The sequence below is a fragment of the Myotis lucifugus genome, unplaced genomic scaffold (genome assembly GCF_000147115.1).
Source record: "Myotis lucifugus unplaced genomic scaffold, Myoluc2.0 scaffold_453, whole genome shotgun sequence".
Lineage (NCBI taxonomy): Eukaryota > Metazoa > Chordata > Mammalia > Chiroptera > Vespertilionidae > Myotis > Myotis lucifugus.
In genome coordinates, this window is record NW_005871501.1 from 475,349 (window position 1) to 495,635 (window position 20,287).

At 50.8% G+C, this 20,287-nt stretch overlaps 1 protein-coding gene across 7 annotated transcripts in view; it reads right to left on the bottom strand.

Moving 5' to 3' along the window:
- Nucleotides 1–1,743: 1,743 nt before the first annotated feature.
- UXS1 (UDP-glucuronate decarboxylase 1) overlaps nucleotides 1,744–20,287 on the bottom strand; it is a 113,156-nt gene continuing 94,612 nt past the window's right edge. For 6 of the 7 annotated variants that reach the window (XM_006102997.3, XM_023744355.1, XM_023744351.1 and 3 more), the window contains 6 exons: nucleotides 13,956–14,075; nucleotides 10,047–10,090; nucleotides 6,435–6,495; nucleotides 5,433–5,490; nucleotides 4,227–4,330; nucleotides 1,744–2,548 (listed from right to left, as the gene is read on the bottom strand). In XM_006102997.3, the coding sequence (XP_006103059.1) occupies nucleotides 2,417–2,548; nucleotides 4,227–4,330; nucleotides 5,433–5,490; nucleotides 6,435–6,495; nucleotides 10,047–10,090; nucleotides 13,956–14,075 (519 nt within the window). In that variant the 3' untranslated portion in view covers nucleotides 1,744–2,416. The remainder of the gene's footprint in view (nucleotides 2,549–4,226; nucleotides 4,331–5,432; nucleotides 5,491–6,434; nucleotides 6,496–10,046; nucleotides 10,091–13,955; nucleotides 14,076–20,287) is intronic. The other variant, XM_006102998.3, reaches the window with a different exon arrangement.

Consider the following 20,287-nt stretch of genomic DNA (forward strand, 5'->3'; position numbering starts at 1 on the left):
TCAATCTAACCTGCTGGGGTTATATTATAGCCTTTCCCCTCCCCTGGGAAAAGGGAAATGAGATAGCCCCCTAAAGGGTGAAAAAAAATAGATTTTTTGATAAAGCAAATCACTGCTCTTTTCCTTCCCACAGCACAGCCGTAGATATAAATGACCCTTATTCCCCAATGTGGCTAAGCTACAAACAGAATACAGAGAAGTTTTTAAAGCAGATAAAACAGATGGGTAAATCTCAATAATTGAAACAAAGCCCTATTGGGGTCTTTGAAGCAATGTGCATCCCACCCCTGAGAAGCTGTAGTAGCAGTCTCAGGGTAAGGCTATTTTTCAATTCTCTACCAAAGGTAGCAATCAACTACCGAGAAAGTCTAGGCAAAGCACACAGATCACTTTAATATGCAAATTGAAACCCTGAAACTCACAGCTCCTTGACCCCAGGAAATCACTGAGGGCCACCCAGATTTCCCTGGCTCTCTTATGAGACCAAATTTAAGTCTTATGAGACCAACATAACTTCTAGGTTAAGAACTAAATCAAGCTCACACATAACTAAGACTCTACCAGGACTCATGCAGTAGCAATGGTATAGGAGTCTACGTGGGGTCTGTGGGCTAGACTCAGTATCCACAAGAGTGCAGTTGAAATCTAGGCTCCCTCAATATCACTTTCCTGTCTCCCTGGGATGTTCATATGCTTAATTCGAAGTTTTCATTATTTCCCTGGATGTATTACCCCTTCCCTGAGTGTGACTTATTACACATAACCACTCCTCACCCACTTCTTCCTTGTTCCCTGAATTTTTTAAAAATCATGGGGGGGGGGAGTAGGGGCAGGTGGGATGTCTTAAGAATGAAATTCAAGGGTGTGTCCTAGAATTAGCAAGTAACAAGGTAGGAGAACTCTGGACCCTGTAGCTCTCCCAAATGGCACCACTTAGCCCCACACACCTCCGTCCACCTACACTCCGTCTTCAATGTACGGGTCACCATTAGTAGCTTCCAAACTAGCTTCTCATTTCTATTCATCTCTGTTCAATAAACAGAGCACCGCTTAGTTCTGGCCAAAAGAATGACAAAAATAAGAAATCATCCTTGAATCATCTTTTCCCCCCTCACACCACATCCAATCTAGCACCGACTTTTGTTCTAGAATCTTGCGGGAAATTGAGCATGACAAATAAAACCAAAACTTCCTTGGCCTGGCACCAGATTCTGATTGAAAAACATCTCCAACTAAAAAATTATTCTCCGGTGACTGTGAAGGACAGGCACACTCCTGGTGAGGTATGGGAAAGGGCATTCTGGCCAAATGCCTGGTGCTTTCACCTCCTTGGTGCTGGTTCCATCCCCCGCAGAGCCTACTGACTGTGTTGCTTTAACTTACGGTGTTCTTTCATTTGTTTTAAAAGGTATACAAAAATAAAAACTAAATCCTGAAAGAATTCTTAAGGAAAGGAAAAGCTCTCCAAGTGTTCACTCAATGAGTCTAGTTCACAGGCACTTCTTTTTCTCCATCTGGTCTTGTTGCCAGAAAAGGACACACAGTGATTCTAACCCTGGTAAGAGCTAAAGATACCTCCACGCAGCAGTTAATATATTCAAACTCAACCCAAGGGGCATACAAAGTTTCCAATATCCACTCATCAAATTATATATATACCAACATAAATGTTTAGTTTTTAAAATTAAATTTTCCAACATTTTTCTGAGCAATCCAACAATGAAAGCAGAAAGCCAGCCAACCTTTAAAAGTGAGTTTCAATATTTTATTAAAATAGCATATTTAACCACTGTTAACCAATACCTTAACTTTGTCCCCCACCCTACCTCACCCCAAATATGCAGCACAACACAGTAGTGATTTCAAATATCCGACAGAAATAGTTCAAAGTCAAGTTTGCAACTCAAATCTGGACCTTGGAAAAATTCTGAACTGAAAGAAACATAAAGCTCTCAGACAGAATTCTTCATCCACCAAAGAAGAAATGCCAGGGCCACCCCGACAGCACTGCTCGCTCGTTCTTTGCTTTATGCATAGTATCACGTCTCACTTTTAGGTCCCACTTTTATAAATAAAATCGGCATTTTCACCCCATTAAATGTTCCTTTTCAGCTTCACAAAGAAACCAGTAAATAAAACTGTCAACGACAGTCATGACGTTTGCTCTCACAGCAAGATAAAAAACTTGAAAATACGCAGAGATGCTATTTTACATAAAAAGACAGATTTCAAAAAGTGCAAGGCAAAATTTGCAGGTTTTTGAGGGGAGTTTTTAGGCACATCCATTTCTTTAAAGCAAGCTTCAGAATAAAATTCCAGTTTGTTCTTCATGACACCTGTGTAAGTCTCTTTAAGAAAAAAGAAAAAGTACATCTCATCAGTGTGAAACAGGGCGTCTCCGTCCCGAGTGAGGTGCTCAGTTATGGCGCGTCCGTCCTTTCTTTATTCTGGCGGGCTTTGGTTTGGGGATGTACTGGTTATTTGCCTGGTACTCGAGTTCTTTCCGGAAGTAGTGAATTGCTTTGTTTAAACCTTCTTCCAGTGGGACCTGTTTAAAGGGAAAGCGAGAATGAGAGACGAGGTGGTGACTGAACAAGACAGTCTCAGGCTTCACAGGAAGGAAGTGACGACTTGAGGTCACAGCACAGGTGTGGGTCACAAGGGAGACGCCATCTTTGCAAAGGGCCCTTTAAATGCCCTGGGAAACCTGACAAATTATATACTCCAGGCTGACATAAAAAGAATGAACTCTAAACCCCCAGAGATCTGGAAGACTTCCTGCGTTCGGCAGCTCCTCCAGTTGGAATCAGTCACAAAGGTCGCTTTTAGAACAACGCACACCCCCCTACCGTGGAGGGAAGATGCTCTGGAAGCACTTGTATCCGATCACATACCTCATCCTCACAGACACTGACCCTCTGCACTTTCACCTCCCTGACCTAAGGGGCTGACTCTGAGAGGGACCTTATAAAAAGCAATCTTAACCTAGAGCAGCCCTTCAGCAAACAGGAAATGGAAATCAAATCAGCTGCCCATTGAAAGAACAAAGGAGAAGTGGGAGGGAGCACTGCCCAGGGGCCAGAAACTGGGGAGTAGGATATGCCTGTTAACTTGGTGGCAATGGTTTCATGTCAAAACTTATAATCGTATAGTTTAAATATGGCAGTTTGCTGTATGCCAATCTCATTAAAGCTGTTAGAAACAGACAAATAGGGAATATTAAGTTGGATTTTACTAAAACTTCTTTGGACAAGATCTTTCAACAATTTTCTTATGAATTAAACTACTAGTAGAAAGAGAAACTAGCAGTAGGTGACTTATGTTCTAAGAATGCTATAATATTATACTTAACTCCAGACAAATAAAAGTACCCCTGTATATACACTTCACATAAGTTATGAGCCACAGTTACTATGTAGTGAATGTGCATTTGACTTTATTCAAGGCCTTTTGCTTAAAAAAGGCTCTACTTAGAAAGAGACCAACGACAAATTCCTTCTGAACATGAAGGCCTGTGCTCGCTGTTCCTTGTTTTGTACAGCTGGTCCTGTTACAAAGTAGACTTCGTTAAGTCTGGGCATAATCATAGTTTCATTTCATTCTGCAGATTTCTGTGCCTTCAGCTGATCACTAAGACTGTAGATCACAGGATACAATAAGGACAGGGCGGATATTCTCACACCTCTTTAAGGTTCAACATTTTGCCTTCTACTCAGAGTTCCCTAGACCACTGAAGTGTAGCAGAACATGCCACCCCAAAACATGTCTGTAGGAGTTCAGGACATGCCCCCCCAGATCTGCCATTCTGGCACGCTGCTGGGTCTGAGCTGTAGGCACTTGAAAAACAGAAATGCAGGAAGAGGCTTCCCCTGAGCGTCCCTTATCCGCCTAAGATAAACCCTCCACAAAAGAACTCAGTTGTCAAAAATCCTTCCCAAAGTTTCATCAACTAGGAAGGATGGATACATTATAGGAGAGGACACTAAAGCTGTCAGCCGATAAACGTTGTCACAAACTATCAGTAATCTCCCATCTATTCTTCTAAGGGCTCATTCAACTTTCTTAGGTCATTTACTCTCCCCTAAAAGGCCTACATCCCCCCTCTTCTTTCCCTATAAAGACAGTATTTAACCCTGAATTTTAAATCACATCCTTGAGTTACTCATTTCATTTTCCCCTCGTATCTCCCATGGATCTACGAGAGACACACACGGGTCCCCACTTACCACAGGCTCCCACCCGAGCATCAGCTTCGCTTTTTTGATGTCTGGTTTTCTTTTCTGCGGGTCATCTTGGGCTTCGGAGAGAAACTGAATTTCACTTCCACTACCTGAGTTGTTTTAAAAAAGAAAAGGTAGGAGAGCATCACCAACCTCCAGGGATGTGGCGTTTCACTACACATGTCAGATGACTAGTACAGGCTGGGTGACGCGTCTCATGGAGGCCTTCAGCCGCTGGCGGGACTGTGCTTCTGTCCCCACAAGAGCTTGGCGGTGGGCAGGCTACTCTGCCGCTACAGGCCTGAGTGAAACTTGAGGGCCTGCTCCCAGGCAGACCACCCACCATCAGCTAGCATGGCAGGTGTGCCCACCAAGCACGACTCCAAAAGGCAAATGTGGTGTGTGGTCACATGCATGTGCAGGGAACTATGACCCTGCTGCCCCCACTGAGCACCGGTCATGCCCTGGACCAGGCCTTCGCCCAGAGTTAGGGGGGGTCTTTAACTCACTTAACCGCAGAGTGCTGGGGGAATGACCCTGGGCCAGTTCCAGGCTGATGCCTAACGAAGACCTGGGCACTTATGTGCCTGCAGGAGCGAGACCTGAGCAACACTAAGATGTCCAGCAACCCCGCTGGAGAGGCCGCGAGCAGGACAGAGAGCCTGGCTTGTTCAGCATCCTTGCTGGACCCAGACCCTGCTGGCCGCTGGAACAAAGCCACACCAGGGAGCCCCAGCCAGGCCTGCACAAGAAACCTGCTCGGGGGCCAGCCTCTTCGCAGAATCTTGGGCAAATGGTACGGTTGCTGCTTCAGCCCGTGTGGTCTGGGGTGTGTCACACAGCTACCCACAGAAACAGGTGGTTACACTGTGGCCCACTTGGATTTTGGGTCCGCACCTCTCCAGTGTCTGAAATCAAACACCTGTCACCTGTGCAGAGGGAGCTACCATCTCCAGGTCTCCACTGGGCACTATACTTCCCGCTCACGTACACCTGCAATTGCAAAGGGGAACAAAACCCACCTCCTTCCCCACCCGTGGTCTCCATCTTCCCATTTTTTAAAGAAGCAGAAAACAATGAAGTGCTCCTGATAAAGGTCTGCATTTTATCCACCTCAATTAGCTTCTATCAAGCACACATTTCCAGACCAGGTGTCTTGACTGACAGGAAAGTGCAGGCACCTTCACCCAGGAACGTGTGTGTCCTACTTACCCACAAGGTCTTTAATTAACTGGGCAAATTCTAGGATGGTGTGTTCTTCTGGGTTCCCCTACGGAAGAATGGGGTCTGGTTATAAGTGTAACTGCATCGGCCGAGGCCGGCACCCACCACCCACACACGTGCAGCATCAGTGCTCCACGGAGAACTCAGGGCCCTCTTGTCAGGGCCATCAGCAGAAGCAGGACACCCTGAGTGCGGGACAGTCTACACGGGAAATCTTGCATGGGAACGAGACGGAAAACCCGTTCAGCAGACAGCGACTGAAGGGTCAAAGGAGCCAGCTGATAGGAATGCTGCTTGGAAGAGCTGGAGAGGAGTTGGGGGTGTGACCTTGCCCTTCAACCTTAGAAGGCTACCACACCGCGAGGCAGCACGCAGAGGAGGCAGGCTAGTAAATGGGCATCCAGGGAATGAGATTTTAGTCCTAAATATAAGGAAAAGCTTCCTGTCGGCCAGAACTGGCCACAGACAGAACACATTCCTTTTGAGAAGCAAGCCCACTGGCACTAAATGTGTTCAGGGCTGGGACAATGACCTTTCAACCCCCCAACACGGAGGTGCTGGACTCAGGAAGTGACAAAGGAGAAGCACACAGGTGGTCTGTGCGGCTGAAACACAGGCCCCTGGAACCTTCCGCCACCTCCCGCCACCCCTCCACCTCTCACACCTGATCTGGTCAGGCCTCTCGGCGCCTGCATGTTAAATGCTGCGAGAGGACGCACCAGGACATGCCCGTCTGCCAGTCCCAAAACGCTCCACCCAGTTCAGGTGCGCAGCTGGCTCAGTCTCATTACACTACGCTTCCATGCCTTCAGTCTCATTACACTACGCTTCTCTTACTGTCTTACTTTGCGCTTTGTCATCTCTAGGACCCAGCAAGCAGTGAACACGCCTGCCCTGAGTGTCACAGCCCATCAAGCCAAGCCCGGTGCTTCTCGTGGCTCACAGAGGAGGAGCGTGGCGGCTCTGAGACGAGGAGGGGGGCGCACTCACCAGGTTGACGGGGCTGCTGACGTTGCTGTTCATGAGGACCACCAGGCCGTTCACCAGGTCGCTAGGAGAGAAGGGAGGCTGCTCAGGTGCCTAGTGCTGAGCACGCAGGCGCGGAGCATCAGGACACCAAAACCCAATGGAAAGGTTGATGTCACACTGAAATCCTGCACTCTGGGGCGTGGAGAGCGCCAGAGCGTCCGGGGGGAAACGACAGGACGCCCGGGCTGCTCTCCAGGGGCTGCTCTCCTGGGAAGGTGCAGACGGCTGAACAGGAGGAAGCTGAGTGATGGGGCTGAGTGCTTTACTTCTATCAATTTCTGAAACCCTTTCACAATTATGAAATAAAAATAAATAAAATAGGCACATGCCCAGAAACAACGGGGTTGATACAAGTTTCTGCTGAAAGTGCATGGAACCTGTGCACCCAGGGAGCTGGCCCATGGGAAAGTAGATGATTAAAAACAGTGAGACCCCCTGGAATGAGAGCCCTCCATGTGGAGTTCACACCTGGCAAAGCACAGGGAAAGCAGACACCGAGCGTGGAAATAACGGAGCTGCTCCGGACTCCCTGAATGTTCAGCTCACCCCACCCCACTCCACACACCTCTGTGAAACAGGTATCTGGATGTTTCAAATAACTCGTCATCCACTGGCCATGAAGGGGAAATAAGTAAGCAGATTTTCGCTTACCAATGTTTGTTTCTTATCTTCAGAAGTTTTAAAGTGTGGCTCTGCTAAAAACAAAAAGTTACTTTGTAAAAATGACACCTCGCTGCTCTACACCAATGTTTCTTCAACGCTACGCCTCAGACCACTGGTGGTCCGTGAGGTCCGAAAGGTTGGCGACCGCTGCCTCAGACGACTCTGAAGTTCTGGTGATCCAAATGCGGTCTGTTTGAAACTCTCCCTCCTCCATCGTCACCAGAAAGGAGAGGTTACTGTGGTCAACTTCCAAAAGAAAACCTGCTTTTGCTTTCCTTTCATTGAAAACATTTTTTGGTGGGGTATTTAGTAAACAATTTTCTGGGTTTTTGTTTAAGGCAAATGGGTATTTTGTATGAAGATGCCTGAAGTCCATTCTGTTCTCCCAGCACTGATGCCAGCTACAGCTGACTTGGGAGAATCTTTTCTAGAAACTGACAAAAAGTCACCTCGTCACCATGGCAGTGCAGCCGTGGGCAAACTACGGCCCGCGGGCCGGATCCGGCCCGTTTGAAATGAATAAAACTAAAAAAAAAAAAAAGACTGTACCCTTTTATGTAATGATGTTTACTTTGAATTTATATTAGTTCACACAAACACACCATCCATGCTTTTGTTCCGGCCCTCCGGTCCAGTTTAAGAACCCATTGTGGCCCTCGAGTCAAAAAGTTTGCCCACCCCTGGTTAGTGCCTCACAGCACACTCTCTTGTGGCGGACATCCCACAAGTTCATAAAACGACGTTCAAGCTGCCATTCAGCAGTCCCCAGCTGTTTTTAATACTGCAACTGGGGAGGGAGGACCTTATTAAGCTGGAAGATGACTGTTCTGCAATCCAGCTCACTGGGGGAGTGCAGGGCAGGTCATGCATCTTTATGTTAATAACTGTCAATTTTTAAATTCAAAATTGCATGGATCACTCTCATTTAACCTGAAGCTCAGCTCTTTAAAAGTGTCATTTTGACAAAGCAACTCTAAAAAACTCCAGAGCAAGCCTTGGCTGTGCGGATGAGGATGTGCCCTGACCGTGCTGGCGTCAACCCCTTCTGCAGGGTGTCGGTGCCTGTGCCCGACCTCTGGACCCGGAGTGCTGTGGCCGTGACGCCCAGAGACGGCTGGGTTAGTACAGTAACTGCAGACTCAGACACTCTGCACTTCTAACTGTGCAGCAAAAAGATTCTAGTCAGAAACAGCTTTTTCAAAATCGCAGAACTCTGGTAAGTGAACTCTCTCAGCTGAGTCCTGAATAACCGAGAGTGGAAGTCAGGAAAGCCCTCTGCCGGTGTGCCAAGTCACGAGGCCTCATCATCTCGGCCTCTACTGACACGAGATGCAGAGATGTCCAGTGGAGGGAGCGTAAGTGATGACGCTGTATTATGATGAAAGGGCTTCGGGAAAGGGTTGTCAGTCACATTTCCAGGGAAACTTCCAAGACCTGTCCTCAGATTGTTCGCTGGTGTCGGATGACGACCGCGTGTGTGAGCCGTGCCCATCAGAGCAGGCCAGGCAGCATGTCCCAAGCTGGATGGTATGCGGCACGTGCATCACTAAATTCTTCAATCACTTTAATCCCTAGCAAGTACCTGAGGCTATTTTCAGTGACTTTGTATCTCATGCCTTGGAATAATGAGAGTAGTAAGAAGTTTGGGTTCTGAAGGACCCCCCTTTTACCCTGCATTTCTCACTAACATTCATAAGGTGCCACAGCTGGAGAAGCGTGGGGAACACTGACAGGCGGCTTCAGGAAAGTCAGTGTAACTGGAGCCTGCTAGATCCCGCAGGAGGGGTGAACATACTATTACGAAAGGATGGTACTCAATACACAGAAGTCCAATGAACACATTGCAGACCAGTGGTTTTATTGCTGGCTTTACCCAGTGGCCAGGTAAGTTTCTATTGAACGAGTACAAAAAACGTTTTACATAAATGTTATAGGCACGCTTTAAAATTAAATACCCATTGCATTTTGAAGTTATTTATTACATGTTCTTACAAGCTAATATCTTTTTAAAGTATGATACTTTGTAAAGCACTGTGTATTATGAAGCGAGATTCTCGTGATCTGTCCGCAATGTGTTAATATGGTCACGGTACAGAAATATGACTCTACCCTGGACCCTCACATAATCAGACAAGTCTATGTGACCACGCTGGCTGAGGGCAGGGCGGGGGGCTGCCCAGACTGCACCCCACTGCCACCTAGTCACCGCTACAGCAAACTGGGACGTCCTCAAGGCACCAGGAATCGCACTTGTTGGCTGAGAGGCATTCCAGGGTTTGCACTGGGAAGTGAAAATACCTTGAATCTGACAATTTAGGGTACCATGGATTTACAGGGGATTCCCAGGAACTGCCACCCGGGAGAGGGCCTGAGTCTATGGAATTGTTCACATGGTGACTCTTCTCTCAGAACCAAAACTGCATTTTAAATCAGTCACCGACGGAACTGACCAACAAAATCCCCACACCAAGAGGACAAGGAAAATCACCGTGTGAGGCCGTGGACCAAGTGCTTAAATGTATTTCAGGAAACAACACGGCAGCAGCAAGACACTGCCTCACCCCTGCCTCAGTGAGGACAATCTCATCCACCCAGAATGCCATGTTTAAAGTGGGTCAGGTTCTCGGATCTGTGGGTTTGCTGGATGATCAAAGCCAAATCTTAAATTGGCCTGAACTAAACTCAACTGGCCTCCGGTTAAGCAAGTTTACCTACAAGACGCTAGGTGGCAGCAAGGGGCTAGCACAGAGGAGTCCTAAGTCGGGAGCAGACAGGCACACTTTCCGCTTCCCATGGGTGTGGAAGAACTTTCATGGAGCTGAGCTGCCGCTGGAGCCGCGAGGAAGGCTACTTATAACAGACACCGCCCATCGGGCCTGCACCAGCTCCCAGCAGGCCCCACTGTCTTACCTGACGTACTGGAAGGCCCTGGTCTGTGACCCAGATCCGTACACCTAGGAGGAAACAGACAGTTAGGCCTCGTGTGGGTGCTTCAAAACTGTGCCCAACGGTGGGAAGGGGGCAGAAATATGTATGTATGTGTGTATTCACACACATGAAGTTTTTCCTCAAAAGACATCCTCGGAAGGCGTCCCCTGTCATCAGGCCTGTGACGTGCCAGGGAGTATGTCAGGTTCTGGGACAGGAGCCAGCAGGTGAGAAACCTGCATGCACACAGCACTCAGGCCGCCCATCTAGTCCTCCACTGGGCTGCCCGTCCGGAAGCTGGGCTCGGTCAGGCCAGGCCACAGAGCCTCTGCCAGGACCCAGCGTAGGTGTGTTTACAACTAGTTCCTAGGTCATCCCAATTGTGGCCAAGGCTGAGAATCACCCAGCCGACTCTGGGTAGAGCCAGAGGAGGTGGGGGGGAGGGGGTCTCACGCTCCGTTCCTGTCCAGTGGATGCTGCCACGTCTCTGCCTCGCACCTGCTTTGCACCTGGCACAGTACTCCTCACATCAGGGACCAGCTCGGATGCCACTTTCTTGGAACACCGCCTCTGGCTCATCCTCAGGAGAGAAGTCCCTGCTCTGCCCTTTCTGGGACAGTCCTCCGCTAATCGATTCATACCAATTTCCCCAGCTGAGCTCCCTGGGCCAGGAATCGGGGCCAACCCACCTTTGCCCCACTACAGCCCAGCACAGCGAAGAGCTCAGTGAATGTGGGCAAAACAACAAGGCCCGGGAACTAAGCACTGTGTGCAGGTCACAGCAGCCTGGTCACTCAGGGGTTCCCAGACGGCGTCAGGCCGCTGTGCACAGGCCAGGGGGAGCACCCGTGGGAGAGCACGGGGAGCACGGCACCACCCCACGCCGGGCCTCCAGTGCCTAAGCGCTTCTCATCTGTGCATGGACGAAGGGCCCAAGTTAGGAGTCACTTACAGCCCACGGTATCCATACGAGGAGTAAATAAAATGCTAACTTTGGACTGGTCTTAGAAGTATGGCTTCCCCATAATTTCCTTTGGAAAAAGCAAGGGTTTTAAAATGACAGAGACCCAGGTTCAAACCCTATGTCTGCCCCACGTGGGCTGTCCTGGGAAAACCACCTCAGTGAAGCTCTCTCCTCACCTGCAACCTAAACAAACACAGCCAGGCGGCACAGCAGAATCAACCCTGCTCTGACGGCGTCTTCATGTTTCCATGTTTTAACTGAACTGCGAACTAAAGTCTCTTCAAGATAAGCTTAAAGCTCAATAAGCAGCTCCCGTGTGTGACTCACACAACTTGGCAACAAGCAGACAGGCATGCGTGTTTCACCGTGCCCCGCAGGTACTGCAGACAGGCATGCGTGTTTCACCGTGCCCCGCAGGTACTGCAGACAGGCATGCGTGTTTCACCGTGCCCCGCAGGTACTGCAGACAGGTATGCGTGTTTCATTGTGCCCGCAGGTACTGCAGACAGGCATGCGTGTTTCACCGTGTCCCGCAGGTACTGCAGACAGGCAGTGTGTTTCACCGTGTCCCGCAGGTACTGCAGACAGGCAGTGTGTTTCACCGTGTCCCGCAGGTACTGCAGACAGGCATGTGTGTTTCACCGTGCCCCGCAGGTACTGCAGACAGGCATGCGTGTTTCACCGTGTCCCGCAGGTACTGCAGACAGGCATGCGTGTTTCACCGTGTCCCGCAGGTACTGCAGACAGGTATGCGTGTTTCATTGTGCCCGCAGGTACTGCAGACAGGCAGCGTGTTTCACCGTGTCCCGCAGGTACTGCAGACAGGTATGCGTGTTTCATTGTGCCCGCAGGTACTGCAGACAGGCAGCGTGTTTCACCGTGCCCCGCAGGTACTGCAGACAGGCAGCGTGTTTCACCGTGCCCCGCAGGTACTGCAGACAGGCTGCCTGCTCGGATTGCGCTCCACTGCCCTGCGCCTTTACACACTGTAGGTGTGTGGCACCCTGAACATCTATCAGTGCCATTCCCAACAGCATCGGCTCACTGTGTCTGTTACAAACTTTTTCTTTATCATTATATGTTCCAGTGATCTGTAATAAGTGATTTTTTTTTTTTGTAATCTTCACCTGAGGATATGATTTTAATGATTTTTAAAGACAGAAGAAGGGAGGGAAAGAGGGAAGGAGGGAAAGAGAGAGAAATATCGACCGGCTGTCTTCCACATGTGTTCCTACCGGGGATCTAACCCACGACCCAGGTATGTGCCCTGACGGAGAATTGAACCTGCAACCCTTTGGTGCACAGGACGATGCTCCAAGCAACTGAGCCACTGGCCAGTGATCTTCGAAGTTAATATTGTGACAGGAAACAGGCACGTTCTGAAATGCCCTGGGGACCCTGCGCCTGCCAGGAGGTGTCAAGAGACCACTTGCAGTCCTGGCGGCAGCCGCATCCAGCTCCCGCGGGCACACAGGCTGGAGCTCCCGACTTCTCATCTGCGGCTCCCTCTTGCTGCTGGGTAGAGAGTGTTTAAGGGCCACAGCAATAAAATTGGAGCCGGAGGAGGCATGGACCAGGGCAGTGGGAGAAGAGGTGAGAAGGCGCCTGGATCCACTTAGGGCAAGGCCACTAGGGTGTGCGGTGGGTCCCACATGGTGTGAGGGAGAGAAGACTGAGTGTGCGTGACCAGTGTGCCTGTCCTCAGACACCAACGCAGACAGAGCTGGTGCGTACTGAGCGTGGAGGGGAGGCGGCGCGCTGGGGTGTCCACACCTCGAGCTGGGGTCTGAGTTCACCTCTTCCCTACAATGTGTTAAACAAAACTCACCTGGAAAAGCCACATCATTTTTTTGGTTCTAATTTGGCAAAGCTTTTGGTTCTAAATTGGTGGCGGTACAGCAAACACACCTAAGAACGGTGATCAAGAGCGGAGACTCTGGGTTCAAACACAGCTGCCAACATTTGGCCACGTAGGCTTGGGCACCTTATCTAATCTCTGTGCTATTTCCCCATCTGGAAACCAGGCACAGTAAGTCGCCTGCACCCCAGGGATCTGTTGTGAGCACTAAATGAATTAACAGGTAAAGATCAAAGAACAGACACAGTAACTGACTCTATTAGTAGACAGCAGAGAAAGGAAGAAGGACGAATGGACAGATGGATTCGTATGTCCATACAGCCATATTCCCCCAGGAACACACTTAGCTGACAAACAAACGGCCCTGCAGAACTTTCGGAGTCTCACCAAGCACTGAGCTCTCACAGAGCTTCAGAGGGAAGAGTAAAGAAATGGAGGTGGGAAGGCAAGGAGAGGATTGGGAAAGGCAGGAGGAGAGAGAAGCAGGAAGAGGAGAGAGGAGGGAACTGAGGATTTGGCAAAACCAGAGAAAACCACCCTAACTTAACCAGCAAACCTCTGGCCAAGCAGGCTGAGGGGGTGTCTGAGGGCACTGAGCAGCGGGGCCTCCTCCTTGCCACACACTCGGACCACTGACCCCAACCCACCCGGTGGCCCCAGGCTTGAAGCTTCCCGGGTGGAGAGACCCTGTCAGAGAAAAGTGCCCAAACCAACCAGACAAATGTCCATTTCTCGGCCACCTGAGCGGCCCCTGAGCACAGACACAACCCTGGCTATAGCCAGTGGGACAAGCAAGCATCCGGGAAGGTCTTTGCAGGCAGGCCGGCACAGCAGACAGGCCCCGAGGCCTGGGCAGTGTGGACCACGCCCGCGGCTCATGCTCCATGTTCTCGGCAGGCTTAGAAAGCAAGGTGACCCAGGTCACACTGGTCATCCCTCTCCCGGATCCTATGCATGCGTCTCCCCTCCCAGCCACTAGGGGTGCTGGGACGTACAGAAACCCGAAGCAGCAGCGTCAGGACCCTGACCCCTGACCCAGCGCGCACTCATCACTTGAGCAGGCACCTACCGTGAGCGGCTCCCCCTGGAGCGCCTGCAGGATGAAGTTGCTGACCACCCGCCCGTCGTTCATGTGCATGCGCGGCCCAAAGGTGTTGAAGATCCTAGCCACTCGCACTTCGACGCCCTCCTGGAACAGGGAGCAGAGGGAGATGGCTTAGCTCCACGGCTGCTGGGAGGCTTTGCATGCCCAGTGCCCTGCACATAAACATGTCAGAAACGGTCTGCTTTTCACTCCAAGTGAAAATGGCTGTTTTGTTTTTATCACGTGCAGTGTGCTTGAAGTACACACACCTGAAGACTACACAGTCACACCAAAGAAAGTCAGACATATCCCACAGCTCACCCACGGCCGCAGTGTGAACACTCTCTTTGGGCACCTGCACCACGAAGCCTGTGTTGCCCTCAGCACAAGCCCAGTGATACTTAAGTGCTGCTATTGTCACTACTGGTTGAAATAGTTTTTCCTTCTCTTATTTTACCACCTTGCACCTGGCACAAGCTGGGAGCCAAACAGACCCTTAGCTAATGAGGCTGTGCAGCACAGACCCTTAGCTAATGAGGCTGTGCAGCACAGAATTCCACCCCAGGAGAGTGAGCTAAAAGCAATCAGCTGCCGGGCCCCCCGGCTGGCCACCTGCCCATAGCGCCTCACCTATGCCCCACCCACTGGCCACCTGCCCACAGTGCCTAACCCAGGTCCCTGGTGTGCTGTTTCTACATGTGCTGAGACAGGACATGGTTGGGAATGATGGACCCAGCACACAGTTAACTTTTGGGAATGATGGACCCAGCACACAGTTAACTTTTAGGAACCCAAATTCCTAAAAGGGTCCCAAGGGCCCACTATATTTCTGCGAACTCCTCCAGCAATACATAATAATTAAAACACTTTCACATGGCTTTTCAGATTCTTAGGACTGAGCTGTTATACTTGGTCTAGGAATTTGAAATCAGACCTTTTCTCTACTGAACAGAGAATATTTCAAAAAATATGGGGGAAGGGAGGAAGGAGGCAGGGACAGAGGTGTTGAACTCAACAGAAAATAACTCAGAAGAATCGACTTGTGTTTCATTGTTAAGATGAGGAAAGAATCAGAAGGGGATAAATGTGGCTTCATTCTAGGAAGAGACCAGAAAAACAGTCACATCCACATGCTTGGCAGGAGGGTCAATGGGCTTATAAGGGTTGCAGCAAATGCAACACTTCCGTCCTCGGCCTTCCTTTTCCTCAGGCATGTTCCAGAACATGGCTCCTTAAAAGCAGAGTTCTGCAGACACTACCTGGCCACCCATAAGGGAGCTGCTTGTTTTGATTTTCCCATTTGGATCGTCACCTCAGGTAGCACAGGACAACGCCTGGGACAGTGCAGCTGCAGAGATGGTCACATGATTTTTCAACAACTCTGGCTCTCAAGCCCAGTTTGCACCAAGACTAGCTCCATATTAAGTCTCACTTTCCAAATCAAATCAGCACAAACCCAGGCTCCCCGAGTTGAGCCCTGCTCCCCGCTCGTGCACTGGCTCTTCCTATGCAGCGTCAGGACAGAGGCACCGGTGCCGCTGCGTGCAGCTCATTAGCCACCTGACACGCAGCCCCTGGGGTTCCTCCTGCGGTGCCCTGCGCAGGATGGTGAAGAGTCAGCAGGCACCCACGTGCTGCTGAGGGAGGTTGTGTGGTGGCACCCATATCCTGGAGGAAGGTACAATTACTCCCCATCTGAGGAAAGGCCAGTGACCCAAAGCCTGCTTCCCAGGGTAGAAAACCAGGCACCATGTCTCTCTTAAGGAGACCCTCCTCTGAAGGACCAGTGAGCAACACAAGCTGCTGACTTGCACTCAGCACCCCACTTGCCAGGGAGTCTGCTGACCACTAAGCGGTGCATGTTTCACCCCGGCGAGGAGGAGGGCCTGTGCCACACGGCCGGACAGGGGCTGGTTTCACTGTGCCCATGGTCTTGTCCCAGTGGGGTGACTCACTCACTCACTCATGTCTCCAAGCCTCAAGAGGTTTATCAAGGGCCAGCATAACTCCGCCAGAGTGAGTCACCCGACAGAACAGCAGTGGGCCAGCATCTGAGGCACACACAGGGAGCAGCGGCGGGAATGCCTGGGGGAGCCCCGAGGCCCAGGGAGGTCTTGGCCCTCACCGGCTGCACATTCCTGGGAAGGCACTTGAGATGCCCAGATTTCAGATGTAATCTCTGGAATGGGGACAGTAATATCCATCTACCGAGTTTAAAGAAAACACACGAATCTGCTTTGAAACGGCCATCATTCCTGTCTATTTCCAAGTGACAGTTCTAAACCTGGTATCTACCCTTGAACTTTGACCTCCTTCTTTGATTATTAAATCTTGGTGCAATGGGAACCCCATGTAAAGTATCTCAGAAACATTTCCACCAGGAGCCCAGGAGCCCTTTAATGCCTGGGGGTGGGAAACAGTGGACTGGGGTACTATACAACCCCAGATGGGAAAGGGGCATCTGACTCAGCCGGAGGGGTGAGGGGCTGGGGAGGCAGGTGGTGCAATGAAGGGACAGGGCTTCCTCCCTCCCCAACAACTCCAGGGACAGAGATGTTACCAGCAGGGATTCAACGGTCTCCTACAGTTCCCCTATGTGGCCATTGCTTGGCAAGCCGGCTCCGGCCCTGAACACACAGTGTGACTGTGGTCACTATCTTCACTGACGGAAGGTGCGGGGTGGGACAGAGAAGCAGCGCGCAGGGAGAGCGGCGCTCACAGGAGAGGACCGCCCTCCACTGTGTGGACAGCCTGTCCTGAGAGAGGCCCCCGGGCATCTCTACCTGTGGGGACAGGACAGAACTAATGGGAAGTACTCCCAGGGCCAGCAGGCCAACTCTCTGACACTTTCTTAGTCTTCCTCAGGCCCCTCAGAAGGACAGAGCCACGCAGCCCTGAGGCAGAAGCACCCACATCTGATGGGCTCTGCTCCCCACCTGGGCAGGAAGAGGCCCTCACAGAATGCAGACCTCCCTTTGCTGAGCAAGGCTCTGGGGCATGCAATTCCCACTCAGTGTCCTGGCACAGGGAGGCCACACCTGTCAGGGACAGCAGCACCTGTCTGCCTAGCAATCTCCCCCAACAGCCCTGCTTCGCTGCGTCGTAACCACCTGGCCTGAGTGTTGCTACACAGCAGGCTAAGCTCACGTCCAGGCCAGGAGGGCACACTTCCTAGGAGGGCAGCAGGCACGGAGGGCGGGTGCCCAGCTAGCAGGCAGCAGAGCTGGGCAGGTCCAGGCCACAAGGGTCTGACCCCAGGGTGTGAATGCTACCAAAAGAACCCTTGACTTTTTTCAGCTGCTTGCTGAGTGCTTTTTAAAAACTAAAATATAAGGAACATACCGACTGTGTTACTTTTTAAGTATTTTGATGCCTGAGAGTAAAACAAAGCCATTTCCTCAGCCACGGGCTAGATGACCATCAGTGCTTGTGCCTCTGCTCTGCTGGTCTGGTGTTATGAATGGCGGCCTGTTTGCTGACCCTGCCCAGTGGGTGGGCCACACATCTGTAGCATCAGGCTCTGCAGGGCGGTGAGCTGGCCACACCCACCAGAGAAGTCCCCACATTTACAAACCCCACACCCAGTGCACACAGAGCCACCATTTAATGCCTCTCTGACAAGTTAAAAGTATTCACAAAAGATGCTGTGCCCTTGATCTCACTTCCATCTCACCCATCCCCTGAAGGAAACCCAAGGGAGTATCTCTGTGTCTCTAAGATGGACACTTGCCATAGACTTTTTTTTCTGGGAAATCAAATTCTATTTTGAATACATTAGCACATTCCATTAAGAGAGACTCAGAAGAGAATTCTTTGGAAAAGAAAAACTATACAAAGATTATTCCTACTTGTATTTAACTTGTTTATATTCTCAATCCTTATATTGATTCAGAGAAAAATATATCCACATACCATCTGGGAGAGAAAATATGATTTATACTTAAAAGTGGATATGTCATTATGTATTAAAAAATAACTTATGAAACAATTAAAACATGCCAAAGACATAGAACCCCACCAGATTCATCCTTCTTTCGGGTTATTTTTTTTTACATTAGTCCACAGGTAGTTTTGAATTTTCCCCTAAAAGCTGCTGTCCTGGAAGGGTGTGCACGAGCTGGGAGGAGATGCTAGCTGCTGCAGCTCCCGCCACAGCCTCCCTGCCCTGCGGAGCAGTGGTGATTCGAGCAGTGTATAGCCTGGACCCGTCCTGGGTGTCACTACCTCACTGTGCATCAAAGGAACCCGGTGCCCTTGGACTCAGAGCTGCATCTCCTCCCGCTGGCCCAGCTTCCTCACCCACGATGGCCCGCCAGCACGGCAGGAAAAGGGGAGGAACACACCCTGAGGGCTGCCAGGCCTGGTTGAAGCTCTGCTTATAGGCCTGGGAGCTGGAAACAAGTTTTAGGGCCCACTTTCCATCTGTAAAATGGGTGGCCCACATCCACCTCAAAGGGGCTGCGGGAATGAGGGGAGAATAAACTGACTGAGCCCTGACACAGGCCGAGCCTAACAGAGACCAGCCCATTTGACAGGTACACTGTGACCTTGGCCAGGGGTGTCTTTTCCGTCCATTCAGCCATCAGCTGTTAGGGCCTCTTGTGTGATGAGACATGTCACACATTCCACAGAGCATCATCCTTCCCGTGAGTGCGTCCTTCACAAGGACCCCGCTGAGCAGGGGCACTCAGCCACAGACAGCTGTCCACACGGGGGCTTCCGATGGGCACATTACTTCAGTTTCCAGGGCAATGCCACCTGTGCCATTCATCTCCTGGGACCCATGTGAGCAGAAGTGTAAATGCTGACAGTCCAGAGTGATACAGGTGCTACGCTCCGGAGCTCACCAACCGATGACATGGCTGACAGTGTTAATCTGCATGAAATGCGGGCCCTGCCAGCACTCAGAGGTGTATTCCAGTTCCTGGCATACGGTCAGTGCTCAGCAAACACTGGCTATCTATATATATAAAAAAGCCAAGCGACCGGAGTGACGGAATGACCAGAATGACTGGTCGCTATGATGTGCACTGTGGCAGCCAACTTGCCCAATCGGGTCCCCCCAACCCTGGCAGCCCTCAGGGTGTGTTCCTCCCCTTTTCCTGCCATGCTGGCGGGCCATCGTGGGTGAGGAAGCTGGGCCAGCGGGAGGAGATGCAGCTCTGAGTCCAAGGGCACCGGGTTCCTTTGATGCACAGTGAGGTAGTGACACCCAGGACGGGTCCAGGCTATACACTGCTCGAATCACCACTGCTCCGCAGGGCAGGGAGGCTGTGGCGGGAGCTGCAGCAGCTAGCATCTCCTCCCAGCTCGTGCACACCCTTCCAGGACAGCAGCTTTTAGGGGAAAATTCAAAACTACCTGTGGACTAATGTAACCCCCCAACCTCCTGCAGCCATCTCCCCCCCCCACCCCCCGGCCGACCCAGCCCCGATCGACCCCCCCACCAGGATTGGGGGCAGGGCCAGCCAGCCAACTGCCTGCAGGCCCCCACCCCAACCCCCCCCGCCAGCCCCACCCATGATTGGCCTACCTACCCTGATTGGGGGTGGGCCCTCTCCCCAGCTGGCCCGGCCCAATGGGCCCCCATCGGGACAGGCTGGCTAGACCCCACCCATGCACGAATTCGTGCACCTGGCCTCTAGTATCATTACTAAATACTGTAATCATCATGAGTTCATTCCGTAAGGTAATATGTATACTTACAAAATTATCAATTAAGTTACACTATTAATCCTTTAATACAAATTAAAAGTTCAATAAAATTGTCCTACTTGCCCACCAGCTGTACCTCTGTAAAAATTCACTGAGAAATACAAGACCAAAAGCAAAAGAAAACGGTGAGACACATCGTCTTCACACTTACTGTGGAATACAATGCAACTGCGTGTCCCCTGGCATTCAGGCTTTCTGAAGTACCAGCATGCATACGGGCTGTGCTATCTATCTGGGAGACCATCTTATATTTTGGGGTCAAGATAACCTAGACTCAAAAATGATGACGGTCTGTCCTTTCTAGAACTGGTTAGTGCTTCTTAAAAATAAGTGGGTCAACTGCCCGAAGGAGCTTGGAAAGCAATCAGTTCTGCTTCTGACCGAGAAGTAGGGAAGAAAGGCCTAAATACCTACATCAGCACAAGGCTATTTTGTGGGCTTTAATGTTGGCATTTCACTAAAAACAACAACAAAGACGCACAGGGACACCCTGGCCATCAGCACCAGGCATCCAGAGTGCCTCTCCCTCCCATGAAGCCCATGCCTCTGAACTCCAGCTCTCTGCAGGCAGAAGGGACCCCAGGCCCAGGGACACAGCCACT